Here is a 22656-nt window from a genome sequence, read left to right as displayed (position 1 = left end):
GTGGTGGTGGAAAGTTGCAAAATGCATCTAATCAAATGTGCTTGAGTACAATTTTGAAACTTTCACTCTACATTCCATTCTACTGACTTCTACTTCACATTTCAGAGGAAAATATTCTACTTTATCCTTTTCTTTTCCTTCTCCGCCACATTTCTTGGTGGAGAAGCCAAGAATAAAGTTACAGATAAAAACTTTTTCTTTTTTAGACATTATGATTTAGCCCTACCAGACCAAGCGGTTGCAGGTTTTCAGTAGTTCTCATATAGGGATGCCCACTATGTAAAGGTAAGACGAGGAACCCTAAACCAGGGCACAACACTGAGGTAATAATGCAGTACCCGCCTCAGGAGTGGAAATTCCTAAATGCATTTGCAAGTAATCAAATAACGTACAACCAATTGGCACACAGCTGTGCAACTGTCCCTAGGGAGCCTTGGGTTGCTCTGGGTCTACGCCAGGTCTCATCCAGACCTGCTGATTTACAGTATTAGAGCTGCCGTTGATTTGGAGCAGGTGGTCTACAGACTTGCTTGGATGTCCTCAGACTTTTACAACAGATTGCTGTTTGTTTGCACATGTAGAGAGGTAATTATGTCATTTGCATTCAGCCTCAGCACAGGTGTAGGTCTATGGTAAAGGGTGGCCTCTCTCTGAGTCAAGCAAGTGAAGAATAAGAAATACATGTCAAGCAGCAAAGTGTACAAAGTAATGTGACAGTATGACGGCAGAGTGGCAGACTACAGTTGATGCGTTTAATTGTTTTCATGCTGCCATAGCGTTAATTAAATGCACAGTGATTAATAATGACTGACTGAATGTACAGCATGTACAACACTCAAAAGTCTCCCCATTATTGATGAAGCAAGGAAACAGGAAATACAGCATATATACTGAAATTAAATTGTTACTCAGATTGGAATGGAAAACAGAGTGCAAGAAGTAGGATCATTCAAACACAATAACTACAGTATTTTAGATCACTTTTGATGAGTGGCAAGTAGAAGCTGAATCTTACTGTAAATCAACACTATTTAAATTGATTTCCAACATGCCACATTCCAACAGGGGACTTTTACTTCAACAAAACAAACAATACATTAGAAAAAAGAGAAAATCTAGTGCTATTTACAAAACTCAAGCTATTAGATCAGTCTTTATTCAAGGGAGATCAATTAATTCCGCCCTGTTAAAAAAAGGTTTAAAATGCGCCAAAATCTGCAAAACTGCAATTATCCTTTATAAGTTTGGTTGCACTTTGCTCGGGGGGTAAACAAAGCTGGATGCTTTCAGCCCTCAAGCAGGTTCAGCAACTAATGACGTTATGCTCGGCCTATATTAGTCTATCGTTTTGCTCTCGGCCCACTGTCTGTGCCTCTGGAGACGTTGGCAGACGTTCGTTTATTTGTTTTTACAAAGAGTTCTCACGCTGAAAAATATTTCTCCATCATGGCTCAAGTTTTCAAACTCTTATGGGAATGTACCGCACTTTTAACCTAGTCCGATAGTTACCCGAATACGCTCCCGGCTATTTATTTGCGTGTTTGGATCTGCGCCTGCTTCGGCGATGGAAAAGCAAGATGCGGCGTCGCGTGAGGCGGCGGCGCGTGAGGCAGACCCGGCAGATGGTGCGCAGGGAGGAGCGCCGCTGTTAGAGTGCACAGGTGCTTGTTGTCATGGAGGAGCAAAGATGGCGGTCCTGGCCTATAGCCTGGGCAAACGCGAAATAAATCATCATTTCACCATCAAAAACGCCAAACTGATATCGCTGGTGGTCGTCTTATTACTTCTCGTGTTTCACACGGCTTCGCGGTACTATGGAGGTGAGTGGTCTCCCGTTTGTTCAAGTTAGTGTTGACGCGGCCAGGGAATCGCTTGACAACAGCCATCGCTAATGTTAGCTAGCTGAATCTAGCTGTTCCTAGCCGTTACTCTTTGCGGGGTCGGTACGGTGCCGTTATCCGGCGTCGCTTTTAAAAGCTGAGACGTGACGTTACAAGTTGCAAGCCGATATATGGTTGCATTTCCAAACTAAATTATTACACAGCTGCGCGAACTATAAAAAAAGCTTTACGTGGCTAGCTTAGCCGATTAAAGCTAACACTACACTTATCTGTGTTTACATGCTCCTGTCAGCACAGGCTTAGTTACTGCTGGGGTGTGTAGGTTGATGCGACTATTTACTGACACGTAGAGTTTTTAACAGCTCATTAGGAGGACAATGCCATTTAATTCACAAGTGTCTCTGATGCTAACTACACGGATGCATGCTACACTATCAATAAAGCTCCTCAGTAATGTGGTGCATTCACACTAACAAACTAGCTGTGCTGGGTTTAAGCAGTATAGTAGTCTGCCAAGTTTGCATTGGCAAAGATTAGTTAGCCGCATGGATCCGTACGCACATTGATTTTCAGGTGTAATAGGCTGGATATACCTGGCAGTGACAGCGATGGCACAAACCAGAGTTTGATTGTTAGCATGGCATACATCCGCCTCCCACCACAGAGTGGACTTTGTTCATAAAAATGAATCATGGGCTCTGTGTGTGCACACTGAGAGCAGCTGCCTTTGTTGGCGATGCCACTGACCGCCTATCTCGCATAAGCCTTCATGTTATGCTGTTTCTATGGATTCAGTCAGTTGCTGATGGCTCCATTCATTTTGCACACACATGAATAGCGGGAGAGATGTATATGTTTGAGCTAAATTGCTGATGTATTCATTTTGTACTATGGCCCGGAGCAGATCCCCGTATTGTATACCAGTCTTTTGACAGCACTGAATGAAGACTGGGTACTATTGAGACGGCAGGTTTCAATCACAGAAAACTGAGTGAAGGCAAGAACAGCATTTTTTTGGTTTGTTTTCTTACTGGAGGTTCTCTGTGTCTTGCCTCCAGGCGGAGACTCATGTGAATGGCTGCTGTCCAGAGGACGTTACTTGGGGGAGAACGTATGGCAGCCTTATGGCTGCATGATGCACAAATACAAACGCATGTGAGTCACAGTATCTGCAAAGTCACTATATGTACATTATGTTTGATACAACATGAACAACTAAGCCTGTAACAGCGATAGATGAGGTGTGTGTACTTACAGTGATAGATGAGGTGTGTGTACTTACAGTGATAGATACTTACAGCGATAGATGAGGTGTGTGTACTTACCACTGTAAGGGTGGATGAGTAACTCTTGAGACGAATAACCAGTTGACAAGATAGTATCACGCTGATCTATTTTGAATGAGGTTAGAGAATGCAGCACATGAGTGACTGCTTTCTACAGTTGTTAGGATTGACAGTTTTCAGATTCCTCACAGTTGGTCTTGTCTTACAGTGAAGCCAAAACCTGCCTTGCTGAAAAGCGAGTGGCCTTTGCTGGTGATTCACGAATCAGGCAGCTATTTTACTCGTTCACCAAAATTATTGACCCTGAACGACGGGGAGATGGAAACAAGGTAAATATGAGAAGAATTGCCAAGTAAAACCAGGGTTTTTCTTTTTCAGCAGAGTAGCAAGAGTTGTGGGACAAACATTGAAGTATTAATGATTCACATTGATTATTGATAATGCACACCTGTGTAAAATATTACACTGTTTATAAGCAATTTACTGCGACTTGCAACTATAAAGCCTGACATTTCCCCTACAGCCCTTTTCCCACTTTGTCTGTATAGATGTGATTTAATTAAATGTCTTCAGACTCTATAATAAACACATGCAGGAAATCCTGAAACCGGTAGCATGTAATGTAGCGTGTGTAAATATAAGTAAACTGGTGGCTTGCATAAATAATGTAGCATTGCAATCATGCAGCAGCTGTAACTATTCTTGGTCTTATCTGAAGCAGGGAAAAAGAGGAACACTCTGCCTAATAGACTTTCTCTCTGTCTGTCCACATGTAATGTCTGAAGCATGAGGACATTTCTTTTGAAGATGAGAGTTCCTCTATTAATGTGGTAAGCTATTTCTGAATGTGACTGTATCTCCTATTCTCAGCCTGTAAAAACATTCTTATAAAACATCAACATCCTCTTTGTGCGTAGGACTTTCTGTGGTATCCAGAGGCCAATAATTCAATGAAGGAGCGCTTGATATCATGGACACGTGTGAGTATACATGTTTTTTTTTTTAATATAATGAGCTTTATTGATTGAATACGTCTCATAAACTTGACATTCTCATTGTTTGAACATAGATTAAATGTTCCAATTTCTCTCATGCGTTGTAGGAAGGTTCAGCAAAGCCGGATGTTCTCATCCTTGGAGCTGCAACAGTAAGCTGTATAAATCATTGCTTGGTGATGCTTGCACAATGCTCTACTGATAGACAAAAACAAGGTGGTGGCTGAGTAATGTCAGTCTTAATCTCATCCATTATTCCATTTACCACAGTGGTCCATCAAGTTTCACAGTGGCAGCAGCGAGGCGCTGCAGCAGTACAAAGTCAACCTTACAGCCATTGCTGTGCACCTGGAGAGGCTGGCCGACGACGGAGAGGTCTACTGGGTCCTGCAAGGTAAACTGAGCTTCAGGCCATTATGATCTGTCATCCCAGTCGGGTTAGTAAAGTATTTCTACATGTTCCCTTAACCACAGTGATTAGTCTCTGATGTGATTACTGCAGTCAAGTCAAACAGGATTACCATTGGAATGACTTGATGGTTGAAAGCACTGATTCCAAAGTGTTCCCACAGTGCAGATGGTTAGGTGCTTCGGGTTATTTAGGTGATGCAGTGTCATCACTTAATCCTAATTTTTCTGATGTAGTATTTTTAACCACAAAGCTAAGTCTCTCTTCCTGTTCACACTGCATAAAAACCTATCACACCTCTGTCCTCACAGACCCAGTAAATGAGGAAGTGTTGAGTGAGAACAGGAAAATGATCACCAACCAACAGCTGGAGCTGTACAATGAAGCAGCGGTGGACGTGCTCAACAGCAGCAAGCGTAACGGCAGGTCCCGGATTAAGCTGTTGGCTGCGTCCCGCCAGGCTGCGCTGGAAACTATCGCCCAGTCAGACGATGGTTTGCACCTGCCTGAGAGCACCAGGGATGTGGTAGGCAAGATTTCTGTCCTTGCATTTTATCTTAGAATATGGCTCACATCTGTTCATCTGGCTAGGGAGGAAAACAAACGTGATGTGAAACGCCACCGCATCGGTGATGTCTTTTCCCCTTTCGCTTCATATGGGGTACTATGTGCAAATGAAGTGGCTAATGTTACCTGCTTCTTTATTGTTTTGAGGCTATCGTTATCCTTCGCAGCAGATTGCAGGGCAACGCACTGCTCCCACTCGGCTGCATGCTTACGTTAAAGGTGCTGGAAAGGGTTAGTTGTGGCGCTGCCTTTTGTTGCCACTGCATTAAAACAGAGTTTACAGCATAGACCCGTTTGCTCTTGGTCAGCTGCTGTTAACCCGAACCATTTCCATACAACTGAGGTGACGGAGCCTTTTTTAGGAAGTAAATCCTCCCTGTTTTCTGCGCACGCTGACATGTTGATGTTGTCAGAGAACTAGTGGAGGGAGGGGGAGGGAAATGGAGCGGACGGGAGCCGAGAGAGAGCAGTAAACTACCGCGTTTTTTTACCCAAGTTAAAGGAAAAATCTTTTTTTTAACATCGTCCAAGCAAATAAAACCGATTTTGATTTAAAATCCATAAATCGCCCCATCCTAGGGTTGAGTCATGCTATGCAGAGTCGAGGTGAAGTCTGAACATGTGAGTCTTGAGTCTTCTGCGGAAACAGCAAGTGATTCTGCTATCCTGACATTGGTCGGGAGTTCGTTGCCAAGTGAAAATTTCAATGCAGGATTTTGACTTGTTATGAGTACATTTCTTCTATTATGGTATTGGTAGTTTTCTTGACTTAACTAGAAAATCATGATACCTTTCTCACCACTACCACTCTGTGTAATCCTCCTGTCAGGGTGCCATGGTCCTCATGAACTCCGTGTGCAACAAGCTGCTCAGGCCCATTGACGGCTCCTGCTGCCAGACGTTACCACCCCCTAACCTTCTGCAAAAACTGTCGGCATGTTTCTTCCTGGGCTCGGCCGTAGTCCTCCTGGTCCTCCACGTCGTTGGCAACAACCGTCACCGCCGACCTGTGCCCTCAGACGTGGAGAGCCTCGAGGAGAAGAAGCCAGCGACTGCGTCGGCCCCCCTTGGTCCAAAGGCGCCATTCCAGGCCCTCTGCAGGATGGGCATCATCATGAGCTACTTTTACCTCTGTGACAGAGCAGATGTGTTCATGAAGGAGCAGAAGTTCTACACTCACTCCACGTTCTTCATCCCGCTCATCTATATATTTGTCTTGGGACTGTTCTACAACGAGAACAGCAAGGAAGTGAGTTGGTCCTTTTGAGTAATACTCTGTTTCATTTCAGCATATTTAGTGTAGAACATTCTGACTTAATGTGTTTTTCTGTCATTTGACATTTTTGTCTTTCTAAGTTTCTATAAGACAAATTCATCCAGCAGATGGGTGGCTTCATGTGTCAATGTACTGTCAGGCCTTAACTTTTCAATCCCATTTGATTGACATTATTACTCTGATAAGAAATGCATCCATACTTTCTTTTATGTAGGAAACATAAAGTAGTAAAATTCCCCCAAAATTGAAATCACTTGCTTTTGTTAATGATGCACCACATTTAATGATTAGAATCTGCTTTAAAATTCATTCTGGTTCGTTTGATTTTTTTTTTTTTTTTTTCAAATAGACCAAATTACTCAACCGTGAGCAAACAGATGAGTGGAAAGGCTGGATGCAGTTGGTCATCCTCATCTATCACATATCTGGAGCCAGCGCTGTGAGTCCTAAATATGTTACCTACATATTTATTTATTTGTATGTGTATACATATGTGTATGTGTAAATGTAAAGGTATAAATATTGTTTCCTGTCTTTCAGTTCATTCCAGTGTACATGCATGTGCGGGTGCTGGTGGCAGCGTATCTCTTTCAGACTGGCTATGGACACTTTTCTTTTTTCTGGCTCAAAGGAGACTTTGGACTTTATAGGGTGTGCCAGGTGAGGGTATAATCAGTTATACATTAACCAGGATCTTGCAATCACTATTCATTTTAGCAAACCTAGAGACTTAAAGGGGAAGTTTAGATTGGCTACCTATGTCAATAATTTGCTGGTGCTCCATCTGCTCTAGAAAAGCATTTAGATTTGACTACAGTATACACTACATATTTTTGTACTTAAGCATGAATTACCATCATATTATTAATAACAAAACAAATGCAGTTATTTGGTGTGTGCTATTATTGATTGTTCTGTGGATGCTTCTGTTTTCATGTTTGTCCCACTCCAGGTACTTTTCCGTCTAAACTTTCTGGTCTTGGTGCTGTGCATGGTAATGGACAGACCTTACCAGTTCTATTATTTCGTCCCACTGGTGACCTTCTGGTTTGTTGTCATCTACGCCACGCTGGCCATGTGGCCTCAGATCCTTCAGAAGAAGGCCAACAGTAGGTGTCAGAATGTATGCAAATTGTTGCACAGTGTTGCATTTAGAAAATAACGTTTTCCGCTAATAGCTGCATTTGTTTGAACAGGCAGTGGCTTGTGGTACCTTGGGGTCCTGACGAAGTTACTGGGACTCCTCCTGTTCATCTGTGTCTTTGCCTTTTCACAGGTGGGTCAATTCTCTAGTTTAGAGTTTTTAAAACTTTCAATTCCAAGTTTTGTATTGATTTACATATGAACAGCAATAAGAAAGTATTTGATCACGTTTATATTTTTTAGCCCAAATGAAGCAACATCTATTTATATGCATTACAATTGTGAATGAGTTGTGAATTTTATTAAACTACAGTCACTAGAACTGCTCCACTTTATGATAATAGTTTTTACTCAAAGTCATGGTTTGTTCCATGCTAATTTAACATTCTTGTTTTGGTGTTGTGACCCCAGGGTTTCTTCAAGCGCATCTTCTCTGTGTGGCCCATCTCCAATCTCTTTGAATTGAACGGAAGCATAAACGAGTGGTGGTTCAGATGGAAGCTGGACCGATTTGTAAGTCCAATGAGTTTCGCTCCAGTTGCACCCCATTCAGGAGCCAGTCTTTGCCACGTATTACATTTCAAAGAATGTGTTGCAGAGCACAGCTGAAGCTTTGTCAAGTGGGATCACATTCTAGAAACATTGTAAAATTGTGTTTGTTTAACATGTTAATGTTGTTTTTTTTTTGCAGGCTGTGATACACGGCATGTTATTTGCCTTCATCTATCTGGTGCTACAGAAGTGCCAGGTGCTGTCGGAGGGCAAAGGAGAGGCTCTTTTCTCAGCCAAGATTTCCAACCTGCTCCTCTTCCTCTCTGTTGTCTCCTTCATAGTAAGATTCATCACACTTGGGTTTCTGCCAGTACTGGGGTGAAGACTTATTCTTTTAGATCCATGTCTCTTTCTTTCCAAGTATTATTTTAGGTAACGAACAAAAAGCGTCCTCACGACAGCAGCTTCTTACTGTACAAACATGCCACACTCTGTAGCTGCCGTGACAAAAACAATCCTCTTCTTGTTTGTATTGGAAAAGGTCTGCAGGATACAACATGAACTCAGTATAGTGACAATCCGGTCATCTTGCATAGATTATACCATGTGTAGCACTGAGGCAGCTCCGTTCTTTGTTGGAGATTACATTAACTGAACCACCTTCTTGTCTGAAGATTAAAATATGCCAATTTATCCTTGTTCCCGTCTTTCCAGACTTACTCAATATGGGCCAGCAGCTGCAAAACCAAAACAGAGTGCAACGAGATGCATCCTTACATCTCTGTGGTCCAGGTAAAATATTTGTCCTTATTTCGCTCTGTTTTTCCCTCTTCTCCTTTTTTTTTCGTTTTGTGCAGTTTTACAGCAAAATGCCTTTTTTTCCATTTATTTTTATGTTAATTTGACTTGAGAGGTCATTATCCTCGTCACGTGGCAGGATAATATGAGTTGAACAACAAGGGAGTGTCCTTCCTTTATTGCTAAAAATAGTGCTGGTATGTTGTGCAGTCAGTTCCCACTGGAGAATCTGGAATTTGTGCAATACATAAGTTAATTAAAAACATAGTTAAGATTATCCCCCCCTGAAATGTCCAGTGTTGCACATTTTACACCTCACATTTGTCTTCGTGACTGTGTATCTGTGTACCTGTCACTTAAAGTGATAAGAATCTCATAGTACAGCGTGTCCTCACTCTCTCTGTCCACAGATTTTAGCCTTCATTCTCATCAGGAACATTCCTGGCTATGCCCGCTCTATATATAGCTCATTCTTTGCTTGGTTTGGAAAGATCTCCTTGGAGGTAAGTAGGATCTGGCAGTAGAGCTGCAATAATATAATGAGTAATCTATAATAAGATGTGTATATAGTCCTACATAAAAACTGCTATTACAAAGGGCCCTTCGCAAAGGGTACCATAAAACCATAACAGACATGAGAGGTGAAACAGAGAAATCAAGTCCACCATGTCTCTGATGCTCTGTAGCTCCCTGGAGGCAACCAAGTTAAATTGCACGATTGAATATGCTTCGTTTGTCTCCCCCAGCTGTTCATATGCCAGTACCACATCTGGCTGGCAGCAGACACCAAGGGAATTTTGGTCCTGATCCCAGGAAACCCTTCACTTAACATCATGGTCAGTACCTTCATCTTTGTTTGTGTGGCCCACGAGATTTCCCTCATCACCAATGACCTGGCTCAGGTGGTCATCCCCAAAGACAGCGTGTCCCTGTTTAAGAGACTGGGCGTTGTTGGGATCTTCAGTCTGGTTGTATTGCTGCTGGCCAGAGGCAGCCAGCCTACAACCGGCGCCTGATGGACATGTCTTGATGGGAGGCGGACCCAGCAGACTTGCCAACCCCCTGCTGAGATTGAAGTGAGGTCCAAGCCAGGAGCAGGCCCAGTGTTTTAGCCTGTTGATGACCACAGGCGATGATGCCCTCAGTTGTATTGAGTGACACAGGGACCCCTGGGACAACAGCGTCTCTCTGCTGGCCATGTTTGAGCAGAGTCTGTACTTTTTGACTGCTGTGAAAGTCGCACACTGAATAAAAAAAAAAAAAATGCTTAAAAATAAACCTTTGCTCCTTTCAGGGCAAAGTGCAAATTGCAAGAGAGAAAATAAAAACAAAATAACGCTCAAAACGTTTACATTATCTGGATTCAATAGAAGAGGAAAGATTTGGAGGTCCTCATTTGCAGACCTCATGCTTGCTGTGTGAATTTTTTTTTTTTTTTTTTTTTGCAGCGTTGCTTCTATTTAGCCAAACTAATAAGAAGTTTATTTTGTCACATACAAAATGTACTTTCATAACTTCACTCTGGAAGGGATCACGAGGCGCACTCCGTCCATATAGCAGTAGCAGTTGAAGGCGTTTTCACTCAGGTGGATCCATAATCTACATATTCAGATATCTTAAACGAAAAAATAAAACTCAATTGTGCTGCATTTTATTATCAAGATCTCTTTATACAGTATTCCGATGACTTTAAAATAGTGTTAGATATCTAAATATGCAAAATATGGACCAACAACTGGCTTGGGTGATCAGAAAAACTGTCGAGACTAAAGTAAAAATTTGGAGTGCAATTGTTAAAATGTTGGATTATCCCTCAACATATTTTTTTTTTTTTCTACATTTTTGTGATTTTAGAAATGTTTGCCTTGTGCTGAAAGGTACTGTGGTCACCTGCTGTAGCTCTGAAATTCTATGTGATATGTACAGTATTTAATGATTTAAATTAAGCTTATATTTTATACAGGTTTTTTTTTGGCTTTGTTTTATTTTGTACTTTGTACTGCTCATGACTGCTGTTTGTGAAGGAAGTATTACATGGATTTTGTACCCATCCCAGCATCTCATAGATGATCACTTGCCTCAGAGACGCTTTGCGGAGGTTGAGCCTTTACAAGTCTAATACTCATGTGTCCTATTAGCTCACTTCATAGTCTGTGTATATTTGTACGACAAAGTGAGCGACTTTATTTTATACGGCAACCCTTCAGCATTGTTTTGAGTCCTCCTTTGATTTTTACGTCTAAAAACATGCCTCGTTAGCTCTGGTGGAAAATGCACTGGCTTGCACATACTATTGTACAGTAGGAATAACCGCTAAACCGCTAAACACACATCCTCCCTCTGATGTCACAGCCAGTGAACCTTTTGGTCAGTGAGTGAAACAGTGATTTTCTTAGACTTTGAATGCTTTTGAACATGCAGCTTCACTTGGTGGCTTACACATATTACATATGTGATGTGGCACTTAAGGGCCACACCACAACATTTTAAAACGACGTACTAAGTGATGCGCTGACTGTGCTCGGAAGACACATTACTGTTGCTTCAAGGAAAATATTGTATATTTTGTCAGCTGACAAATAGGCGATGTCTCTTTTGCCTATGTATCCTCACGACAATAAGAGAAATAAGCACTTTCATTTAAGACCTGCATTTTCTTTTTCATCCTTGCAGTGAAATATAATGTTTAACAAGAGCTTAACATGGTACCAGTGCAGAGATGTTCTGTACTTTTTTTATTGGGTTTTGGGGGTTTTGCCATGGTCATTTGGCAAATACATAAGTATAATATTACACAATCCAAACCACTTATTCATTTTAAAATGTTTAATCTACCATGGGGTGGTAAAAGATTTGTCAGTTGTTTATGTGGCATCTATTTAAAAGAAAAACAAGAGCCCACAGATGTGTTTCTTCTTTACGGTGGATCGATTTGTCTATAGTTTTCGGGGCTTCTAATGTCATTTATCTGATGATGTGCAGCCTCTGTTGGGTTCTAAAACTAAGTAAGAGCGAAGTGTATTTGTAATTTCTGTAACGAGTCATCACCTCATTGTACAGATGTGTTTGGCATTTCCACCTTGCAATTTCTGTCAGTATGTTGAAGTTTACTCATCCGGTTTCTCGTCTTTTACTGAACGGCTATAATTCGTAATTGTTTCGGGCCTTAATAGATCTTTTGATCTTGTAAAAGCAACAACTATTTATACCCCTTTGCAGGGCCTCTTTCAAACATGTTACATGTAAACAAAATTGTGATGTCTTAAAAAATGTGAAATGTATCCATATTATTTATAAATGCCTTTATTCTGTTGTACATTGTTAATAATACCTTCATAAAATGTGCTCTTTTTTTGCCTTTTTTGGACAAAAATATACCTTTCATGTCATTCAGACATTACAAGTGTCCTGGTTGTCATTGGGACAAAGGTACTTACAGAAAATTATAATTATTTTTTTAAAGAATTTATTGTTCTCATGTGACACATTACATACAATTGATGAACATATGACAACTAAAGCATTTCCATGTAAAATATAATCAAAATATTCAGTTTTTTTATAATCAGCTTAGTTCTGTTGATCCCTTTTACACTCATTCTTCAAGGTGTAAGTGCTTATAAGACAATAAAACTTTGTAAAGACACTTCTGATGCATGCAGATTGGCACAAATGTTAGAAAAAAAACAAAGATATAGATATGAAAACAAAGTCGACTCCAACCCTCGTTGTCTCTGGTCACAAATTAAGTGCTTCGGCCACCTTTCTCTCCTCAGGAATACCATTTACCTAGGATAAATGTGGAGAAAGAATGTAAAACTTATTCTTATTCCTTACTTATTGACAAGAGCTCGTTGAAGTTTTGACATGCCATTAGTGCTTTTTTTGCAGAAAAGATGAGCTGAAATAACCACATAAAAATAAATGAATCTGTATTAATTATCTCGTCACTAATTCATAAACAGACTGCAGCACCTACCTCCAGCCTCCGAAATGTTGACATGACATAATTATCTCCTTTGTTAGCAGTGAACAGAGAAAGCAGCAGGTTAGTGCTGGAACTGTCATGCAACTGAACACCATGAACACAGGAGGGCGCTCACACACCAACACCAGAACTGCAGGAGTTGAGAAGCAGCTAGAGAGTGAGTAAAGTTCCCATGCCTGAATAAGTGAAGATGCTTGAATTTTTACAGTGATCGGGTCAGACTGTGAATGTATTATTATTGTCTGTATAGAGTGACCTTATTTAATGTAGAAATATGTCAGAACGCCGCCAACATAACTAGTCAAAGCTTAAATATTGCTCTGACATCTGCAGTAACTGAGGCCTATTACACATTCAGATGGAGTGAGGCCGATTGCTTGACTCCTATATAAAGGGAATACTAACCTGATGGCCGTTGTTGTGGTATCGTAATCTGGTTTTGCAGATTTCTGAAATTATTAACAATGATATTATGGTCAACATTCACATACATTACAAGAGCTTTTAGTATCATGTGTTGTACTTATATTAGCACATTTTTCTGAGTTTCAAGCCCATTAGGAAAAATCATGGGACAGCTTCAACCTCCTAAGCTGTAGTCATATTTTCTAAAGGCCTGACAGGCTTGCTGCAGCTTTATCTGTACACATGGTTCTCTTAGAAGCACTGCAAACAGGCTTAGACACTAATGGTATTGTTTTTACTTATATTTCCACTTTATAATGATGCCTATAAGCTGTGAAGTATGTCTGCGTGCCTGCTAATGAGCATGTGTGCATTTCATGTGGGCAGTTTCACGTGCTGCGTTATCGTACATGCATTTCACGCCACAAACCAAATTAGCTCTCAACTCACGTCTGTGTCTGCATGAGCGGCATGCTGGTGGTCTCATAGTTGTCGGGGTGAATGGGGGGCACCACCTCGCCGCTGACTGGATTAAAAACCGGCAGTGTGGAGAGGGGCCAGGAGATCTCCCGGTTCTTAGACATGCTCCGCAGCTCCTTGGTGGACTTCTGGATGGAGCTGTGGTGAACCAGCTGGATACTGGAATGGGGAGAGTGGCGGTGAAGTTAACATGTGTGTTGTCATGGTTGGCGGTGTTATTTTTTTTTCTCATTAAATATCTCTGAATATGCAATCAACTCGTATCAGCTATGGTGAGCTCTGCACTCAATTCATGCATGCACAACAGCGACATAACCTCCACTCTTACCTATCGCTGTCACCTCTTTGAGTCATTTGTTACTGTTACAGCGTCGATTACCTACATCTGGCCATTGAATTTTTGAGCAGCCCATTGGATGAATGGATGTCAACACATAGATGAGCACATGAGGGGTGATGAGAAAGCCATCAATGACGACATGACAAAAATCGCAAAACCAAAGATTGAGGGGGGAGGGAACAGAAACAGACCCAAAATAAAGAAAAACAGGAGAGGGTAAAACACTTACTCTGCTGTTTGCATGTTTCTTTTTTCCCTAGAAACAAAACAAAATGGATGGATTAAATACTAATATTAATAGTTAAAGAGACATCTACACACAAGTGAATGGATTGTTGGGTAAAGACAGAGTGGAGGTGGTGATGGGTTGTGGAACATTGAGTGAACGAGGGGGCACGTCTCTCCCAGCCTGCAAATGATGGAGAATGATGAACGGATTTATCTCGTATGAATGGCTGCCGATGGCATGGCTGTGCTTCAAAACAATAAGATGTATATGACAGAATTAAAGAGAGGTTGTGACAGATATTCATGGGGAACTTAAAATAAATGGACCATACGACTGGATGGTAATGACAAGCTGCAATTCCAGTCCAGATTATTCCTAGATCTAATCCATTATCTAAATATCCTGCACTATCCATCCTGTCTCCCATTTGGTTCTCGCATACTTAAAAATGTAAGACCAAGCACACTTACACCCCTTCCCGTCGGAAGCACATAGTGTAGCCGAGGATGAAGAAGAGGATTAGTGCCACAGCGGAGGGAACAGCCAGTGTGATGACGAAGTCTGAAAAGTAGTTCCGGGCCATCAGATACTCCGAGGGCGGGTTGTATTCCCCAAATTCAGGCAGGATCCCGGTGCCCGGGTCTGGACGGGTAATATATACCGGGACAACTCTGTTGATGTCAACCTGAAGAAATAAGCCGTAGTTAATTCAGCATTTTTTTCCCAATTAAGTCAACAACAAAGAGGAATGGTGTACATGTTCCCCTCTTGCCTCAGCATTTAAGAACCTGCTATCCTCACCAGAGAGATCTTACACCAATCAATGTTGAACTGAGCTCGGAACTTCTTGTCACAGCTGATGACGGGCTCCATTTCCTGACTGCAGCGCAGCTGGTTATGTGGGCTTTCCACCTCCCGCAGGCACGACGAGAAGGGAACATCAGCACCGACCATCACATACACTCTAGGGAGGGGAGGAGCCGGTGAAATCCAAAGCATGAGAGAAGAGAAGATGGAGCCTCATGTTACATGTTTTGAGGCTTGTGACAGTCAAAGCATTTCTCCTCCACTGAGCATTCTCCTACATGCTTTCATCTTCCAATACATCAGCATGAATCTTTGATGCACAATTTATGGCAGTGATTTGGGTCTATTCCTCTCGGCTCTACACCAACTGACAGTATCTGTCAGCGTTGGCGGCCAAGTTTGTTAATCTAAATCAGAGCGAACTGTGGATCCCAGGGGACCAATTACATAAAATGTCACCGTGATGTGAGTGGGCTGAAAATATAAGTCATTTGTTTAATTGAGAGAGGTGGAGGAATCCATAACTGTTGAACCTCATGCAGCTTATTGTGCATGACTTCCTGAGGAACTCCACCTAAATCATAAAACTAATCCTGCAATTAGTTTGTTTTTTAAAATCATTTTTATAATGAGTGTGAATGGGGGGGGAAAACCCTGATTTAGCTGTAACTGGATAATCTTTCATTCACTATAAGCTCAAGTCTCACCCTTCCTTGAGGTTGTTGATGGGCAGGGGCACGCGACCGCCACGGTCCAACGCCGAGGTGATGTTTATGGCGTTGAGGCGCTCAGGCTGCCATATGTTCTTCACGGCTCCCAGGAAGTCCCCCAGTACCTCACTGGCCAGCATCTCTTCCACATTCATGTTTTTGATGTAAAACTCCGCCTGGTAAGGCAGAGGGAACTCTGTGCATAGGGATGAAGAAGAGAGACTCATAAAAATGAGAGTAAGAAGACAGCAACATGGCGTTCTGCTGACTAAGACATCATTCATACATTATGACTGCTGCATATTTGACACTGATTTCTGTCCAGCAGACCTGGTGTGTTTGCCCCACTCTGTTATGACTTGGCTCTCTTTTGGGGCCAGATGGCAGATGACATCACACAAAAGGGAGAGTGATGTCACGTAAACACCGTGAACATCTGCTTAGCGTTCTCCCACTTAATTTCATATTGTAAGGGCATGTACCGCAACAACAAGCCATATTGTGCAAACACACGTGCACAGATGTGAGACGCCATCGCTCTGATGAAAAGGAACGACTGCTCGTTATCGATTCTCCGTAATAATTCATAACCATAATGTATTGTTGAGTGAGTGTTAACAGAAGCGACAACATTTTCTCCTCAGGGAAGTCCAATGGCACCGCTTACCTTCTGTGCCCATGATGTTTATGACCAAGTTGTGCCGCGCCGTCTCGAAAGTGCGTCGGTTATAGGCAGTAATCTGCAACACACAGTGGTGAAAGTTTAAGCCCAGATCAGTGCAGCTTATATGGCAGCAGCTCTGTGGACGAGGCTGAGCTACATACACTAGATGCAGGCTCGTTACCCAACTGAGACACCCTATAGAGGCACGTGTGCGCCGCTGGGAACGCTAAGCCTTCTGGGAAAAGAATTTCTACAGTAGCTTATGGGGGACAAAGAAAGCATGAAAAACATTATAAAATTTAAGTCTGGCCTCAGCGTCACATTGCACTAAGCTACAACCAAATGCATACAAATCAGCTGTGCTCAGTGAAATTAATTCAAATGCTCCATTACCTTTACTCTATGTGTGCCTTCTGATTAAGACTACACACGTGTGATACTGGCTTCCATTCAAATTCCTTATTGTTCTAAAAAAAAAAACACATCTGGCTTTATCTTCCTTCTCTTCACTCTGAAAATGGCCCAACCACCCACCTCTATGACGGAGGGCCTGCCAACATGGTCGGCGGTGGGGGAGCCATAGAGTACTCCGTCGCTGTGCTGGGTCCTCTGGATGTAACGCAGCCAGCCTGGCCTGTCGGGGTAGCCCATCAGATTGGTGTTGAAAGTGATGGGGTCACTGCTGGCATCACCTGCAGGTAAAGCTGTTTAATGAGGGGTGACCCCAATGATCCGTTATGGTTCGGAACCAATTTTAAGGATGGGCATTAAGAGCCATTAGCTGAATTGTTGATGTGTCGCCAACAGCAGCTAAGCAGTTTCCATTCGTCAGATATGATGAACGGACAATCCACCGCTGCATTTATACAATGACTGCGGCAAAAAACTGCACGCTCTCATTGTAAACTGTATCATCAACAATTCAGACACTATTAATCAGTGCAGAAAGTGTTAATGTGATGGTGCTCTACCTGATTTTGGGTAGGGAGGGAACTCTCCTTTGAAGTACTCCCTCTCCAGAACATGGACGAACAGCACTCCTGCAGATGGGTAGACGTTACGGTCTGCATGCGATCTCGACAAGATGGTGACGACTGCAACACAGATTAAAAAGAGAATAAAAATGAAAAAAAAAAGTTAATTGGCACCTAAAAGTAGAACGTTTGCTCTTTTTTTCTGTGATTTATTTCTTCACCAACATCATGACCTGCCAGCAGCACTAATTAGAAAAGGAGCAAAGGTGTTAATGGAGTTAAAGCAAACCTTCGGGTTACTAGCAACTGCTAACCAACTTCATGCTTTGAATCTCAATATGGCTCGCAATGAAAGATTAGTCTCCTTTTCTTGCCTGGCTTCTGCTTCTCTTGAAGACAAATGTATTTGCTGCACATAAAGATGCAGCGCAGAAAACAGCCAAGCATGAAGGCGTAAACTGAAATGATTATGTGCCGTAAAAACTATTTTGTACATTATAAGAGCAAGCTGCTTAACCAAAATAACGAATTCTAGGGCCAAGGAGCCACAGTAGTCAAAGTAAAAGCACCAGAAAAGAGCCTGTACACAGTTGTTTCCATGCTCTCCTCCCACTGCATTCTAAATATTCTCTGTTTAGCCCCACTCCATTTCAAACAAAGACATTTAGTCTTTATTTGTGAAGGGCATCGCCAGGAAAATGGCAGCCCCTTTACTAACGTTTACACAATGTAAGACTGGAGGGGAATGTGCAAAGCTCTCTTCTTCTCTTTGCATCCTTTGCTTTTATTCCCTTGCTCACTTGTCTTCTTTCAACCTCTAAGCAGTTTTACACAGCGTTTTCCCTCTTCTCACCCCCAACCCACCCTCAAACCCTTATTCCTCAGTGGGTGGGCACTCACTGAGTGTGCAAGGACAACGAGGACAGGGAGAAATAACAAGAGAGGGAGCGAGGGGAAACTGACGATCTGTGTTATGAAGTGCTGAGAGTGAACTGCACTCGCCTGCAGACACATAACTCGAGACACATTAAGCAGCTACAAGAAGGCATGGGAAAGCTGTGTGTGTGTGTGTGTGTGTGTGTGCCTTCATGCTAGCAATGTCACCAATGTTCACCGTTGTTTATCTCCTGCTTCATCTTCCCATTAGCATTCAGCAAACCAACATGTTCTACATAGCTATAATCAGCATCATAACATGAATAGGGCCTCCACTGCTGGACTTCTTCAACAGAAGCTGAGACAGAGTCTCCGCTGAACAGAGTAATGGAGCAGGATTTACATTTTAATCCGTGCCCATGATAGAGGAAGTCAGCATGTGATCTTTGGTTCTTAAGCGTTATCTATTACCAGGGTGCACAAAGGGTAAAAGAAGATTAGGTGACACAGTAAGCTACAGATTATTAAAGAAGTCCATGTCTACTGAGTTGCTGGGAGTGTTAATTTCTAAAAAGGTCCCGTATGTTAAACTGTGCTACGTCTGCGGCCACAAACGGAGATGCTGAACTGGCCATATGTCAGATATCCCCAAGGGCTCAGTCAGAGCTAGATACAATCAATAGCATTTAGTGGTCAATAAATGTGGCGTTACTTATTTATCCTCCATATCTCTTCCCAAGAATAGATTGTAGGAACCACCTGAGCATGACTAATCCGTGGCGCACCTCCTCTCCCTGCTACTACTGCACCCATGACATTAGGATCTAGGTTATTCAGGGACCAAGAATAAAAGCTCATTCAGTTTCAGCACCCCAGTGGCGCCCTCGGTGAAGACTCGAGTCGATCTGCAAATCCTACTCTGAATGCGCACGTTGGGATTCTATTACCCGGCCCGTCGGGGCCTCATCAATTCTTCACCGCACAAAAGACCAAAGTCACACTCTCCTCGTCAAGGTCAAGTAGTGGCTACTGTGTTCGGCTCAGAGACCAACTGGATGCCGTGTAAACATCTGTGGCATGTCCACTGATGAGGCAGGCGGGGCTTATAAGGGAGCCCAGATGGCCTGGTCTCACCTAATGGTGTGAGGAATAGGAAATGACCTATGGGATTTGAAATGTGTTTTGGCCTATCGACACTAAAGCTCTGATTCAACAGCAAGCGTTTAGGCCTAACACGCTCCTGGCAGCCTTATGTTGGTCAGTCTCGCTTGTGTTTCACTGTCACCTTTGAATACGGCACTTCCATTAAGATAGGAGCCGGTGGACGTTAAGATCACTAACTAAGCTACACCGAGGCTCTACTAATAGCATCAGATCTGCTTATATGCGGCCGGCTGTCTTTCTGCCAGGCCTTCTCGAAATGATGGACTGCAGCGCCAACTGTACATAATACATCACCAATTAAAGTTAATGCTAGACAGTCAACTGAAGACAAACGTATAGGGAGAAGTGCATGCTGATACACACTACAAGCTACACTCTCCCGATAAGGGGATCAAATACAAACATTTAAGTATTCTCTATACATTTCACATAACCGTAATAAGCTGAAAACTCTGTTAGTTGATCACTGACAGGCCTTGGTGGGGGAGGAAATGGTGGAAATACCTTATCAGATTTTATGCTTTTTCTGGGCTGACCTTGAGCAGTCTCAGGAGTGATGCCTTTTTTTAAAAATGCCACTGGCAACGCAGAGAGAGAGTAAACCTCCCTTGTTCCTCTAATGGCTCTAGCTAACTGAGGCCTCAAGCTAGCGGAGGCAGCAGCGAGGGAGGGATGTCCTTTAGTTCTGTTGAATCAGCTTTGTATGTGCACGCCGTCCGGGTCAGGAGGAAGCATGTGCTTCTTTGGTGTTTAGCGGGGAAGCACAGGCAACAAGGATTGCTACTGTTTGGACCTCTAAGCACAGACCTGGAAGTGAAAGCAGTCGGTGTCACAACAAGCTGAAAGCTGTGGCTAAAGACAAGAGTGGACATGAGACAGCCAGCTCACCCTTCTGGCTCTCAAAAGAGGTAAGGAAATCACTCGTATATCTAAAACGATTATTGATCCGGTCAGTATGAGTGTTGTGTTAAACAGAAGATAGAATTGTTTTTTTTATAGTTAATGATTGAGGATAAAGGGTACGTCTAGCAAGGACAAAGTTAAGACACTCTGTAAACTGCTGTTTCAGCAAATGTAAGAGGCTCATGTCATTGATACAGCAGACAGCTGAAAACAATAATGCCTGTATTAATGGGGCACCAGTTGAGCGTGTGTTATGACAGGGAGGGGGGGTTTGGGGACAGCGGGTCAACACACGAAGTTCACCACTGCACACACCCACTCACCATCTCTGTACTGGGCTGTTCTGTGCTTCAAGCCCATGGATCGCTCCGTGGGGGCATTTCGCTCATGAAAAGTTGCACGTTTGACATCAGAGGCATGCACAATGTAAACTATTGGATCAATGAATAAAAGAGGGAATGGGACAAGTGTGTCCTGTAAACACATTTGGTTTGTTGCCAGTTTATACGGTACACCTAACTCAAACTAGTGCAGACTCATACACCAGCTGTGAAGTATTCCTGCATGCATGTTTGCACATATTTCCTGTTGCAGAAATGCATATTTAAGTGTAAACAGGCTCCCAAATGTAACTTAATTTAAAAAAAACAGTTGCAGTTTCCTTTATAGATGTAAATGTATATGGGTGTCAAGATTGCTGGACATTACAACCTTCATGAAGGTCGAAGTTATTGCCAGGATCTCACATTAGTTAAAATACGTGTACCTAACAAACTGGCAACTAAGAAACACATAACTTATTTATATATACGTTAACAGTGATGCAAGCAGCAGTGAAATATTGTCATATATATTCCCCACATGTAATTAAGGGTGCTTGAGCTGCTAAACTGGCATTAATTAGACATTCATAACACACCTGCTGCTGCTCTACATACACACAAAGGCGCAAAAACGTTCATTAAAAGCCGAATGAAAGACAAGAAACCTAACTACCAAGACAACGTATAACGTTATTTTTTTTTACACATCGTTTGAAACGCTTTTTTTCCTCCCCACATTGAATACGTAGGCACTCCACCCGTGTAACGGTATAGCTGTCTATTGTTAGCCATTTTTTCCCGAGTCTCCTCCTCAGCCTCCTGGAAAAAATGAGCACACTAGCTAAACGCAGCAGCAGCATGCTAACGGGCTAGCTAGCTAGCACGGATAACCGTTACAGCATCAAAGGAGAACCCGGATACAATATATACGTGTGCGTGTGTTTAATCAATACGTACCCGTCCCGAGCCACACCGCGACAGCTGCGGCGGACATGGTGCACAGTCAGTCCCGGTGAATCTTACATTAAAAGGGGTGTTTTTATCTCATCGTCACCGCTGGGTTTGACAGCCATAATAATAAGCATCCTGCAGCATTCCTTCCTCCGCCTCCTTCCCTCAGTGGAAACCGCCGCGACTTCTCATTGGCTGAACATCTGGATGGGGGAAGAAAAAATCATGGTTGTTGAGTAAAACAAAAAAAATTAAATCGTGTGTGACTTCACATACAAGCAGTAGCTGTTCTGTTGACCTCCCCTTCCTTCTGATCCGTGGACATTTCACTATGTAACCCTCTGACGGCATATTCACACTGATTTCTTGATATATCCTGGACCATGGGTGCTGTAAAGACAGGTCACACCCTCCTCCTCCTCCTCACCAGAGCATGACCTCTCACGCCCAGCTGTGAAGATGGCAGAGACATGTTTTTGGGGAAGTCTGCTCCAATCTGACCCCCTGCAGAGACGGTCCTAGCCCGACAGATGGTCGTGTTTTGGCCCCACGGCTCCAAGTCAGGCCTGCCGAAGGGCTGCGGGACCCTTAATTCACCCCTAACGCTCCCTTGATGTCAGCTACCAGCTACTTGATGTAATCATGCTGACACTGCATGGCTCTAACGGCATATTTGAAACAGGATCCACGGTTCCCTCCTGTGCTGATAAACATGATGCTATCCATCCTTCGCTGCTCTGTTCTGTTCTTGCACCCTCCCTTTTCATCCTGAGATTATTTTTAGGTTGCTTAGCAACATCTTCACGTAGCCAACGGTAGGACCGCGTATGAGTTGTGTGTCACAACCATCACTAGGTCAACGCATGCATAGAGTTGAAGATGTTTGACATGCTACGGTTCAGATGGAGGCCAGATAGTTGATTTGATGAACACGAACTGAACTTTGGATTGATTTCAGGCTATTCTGTTCCAGTACGGAGAATTTAGACTGTAGTTGTGCTGGATTTGCTTGTTTTGAGCAGTGGGACAAAATGC

At 42.7% G+C, this 22656-nt stretch overlaps 3 protein-coding genes across 14 annotated transcripts in view; 2 read left to right on the top strand and 1 right to left on the bottom strand.

Moving 5' to 3' along the window:
- Nucleotides 1–1400: 1400 nt before the first annotated feature.
- Nucleotides 1401–12152, top strand: casd1 (CAS1 domain containing 1). Of its 2 annotated transcripts, none has more exons than XM_084032471.1 (18): nt 1401–1820; nt 2900–2996; nt 3336–3456; nt 3913–3957; nt 4045–4107; nt 4230–4274; nt 4393–4516; nt 4843–5057; nt 5928–6347; nt 6724–6813; nt 6915–7034; nt 7327–7487; nt 7575–7650; nt 7929–8030; nt 8209–8349; nt 8724–8801; nt 9218–9310; nt 9554–12152. In XM_084032471.1, the coding sequence occupies exons 1-18, from the start codon at nt 1565–1567 to the stop codon at nt 9821–9823; spliced, it is 2517 nt and encodes an 838-aa protein (XP_083888597.1). In that variant the 5' UTR covers nt 1401–1564; the 3' UTR covers nt 9824–12152. The 2 variants fall into 2 exon arrangements, with proteins under 2 accessions (XP_083888597.1, XP_083888596.1); XM_084032470.1 differs by having other exon boundaries at nt 1403–1820; nt 7327–7483; nt 7571–7650.
- sgce (sarcoglycan, epsilon) lies at nt 11560–21805 on the bottom strand. Of its 11 annotated transcripts, none has more exons than XM_084032479.1 (13): nt 21628–21805; nt 20671–20778; nt 17402–17524; nt 16965–17134; nt 16434–16506; nt 15764–15962; nt 15051–15213; nt 14720–14934; nt 14250–14276; nt 13651–13839; nt 13201–13244; nt 12787–12925; nt 11560–12596 (listed from the first exon to the last, which is right to left on the bottom strand). In XM_084032479.1, the coding sequence occupies exons 1-13, from the start codon at nt 21662–21664 to the stop codon at nt 12593–12595; spliced, it is 1491 nt and encodes a 496-aa protein (XP_083888605.1). In that variant the 5' UTR covers nt 21665–21805; the 3' UTR covers nt 11560–12592. The 11 variants fall into 11 exon arrangements, with proteins under 11 accessions (XP_083888605.1, XP_083888611.1, XP_083888608.1 ...); XM_084032485.1 differs by having other exon boundaries at nt 12787–12824; nt 21628–21804; XM_084032482.1 differs by having other exon boundaries at nt 16965–17122; nt 21628–21804.
- Nucleotides 19936–22656, top strand: part of ppp1r9a (protein phosphatase 1, regulatory subunit 9A) — a 49204-nt gene continuing 46483 nt past the window's right edge. Inside the window, exon 1 of the mRNA XM_084032466.1 lies at nt 19936–20352. The gene's annotated coding sequence lies outside the window, so the exon portion shown is untranslated. The remainder of the gene's footprint in view (nt 20353–22656) is intronic.

This window comes from Eutrigla gurnardus, assembly GCF_963514095.1.
Source record: "Eutrigla gurnardus genome assembly, chromosome: 17".
Classification (NCBI taxonomy): Eukaryota; Metazoa; Chordata; class Actinopteri; order Perciformes; family Triglidae; genus Eutrigla; species Eutrigla gurnardus.
This window is presented reverse-complemented; position numbering and strand designations above follow the sequence as displayed.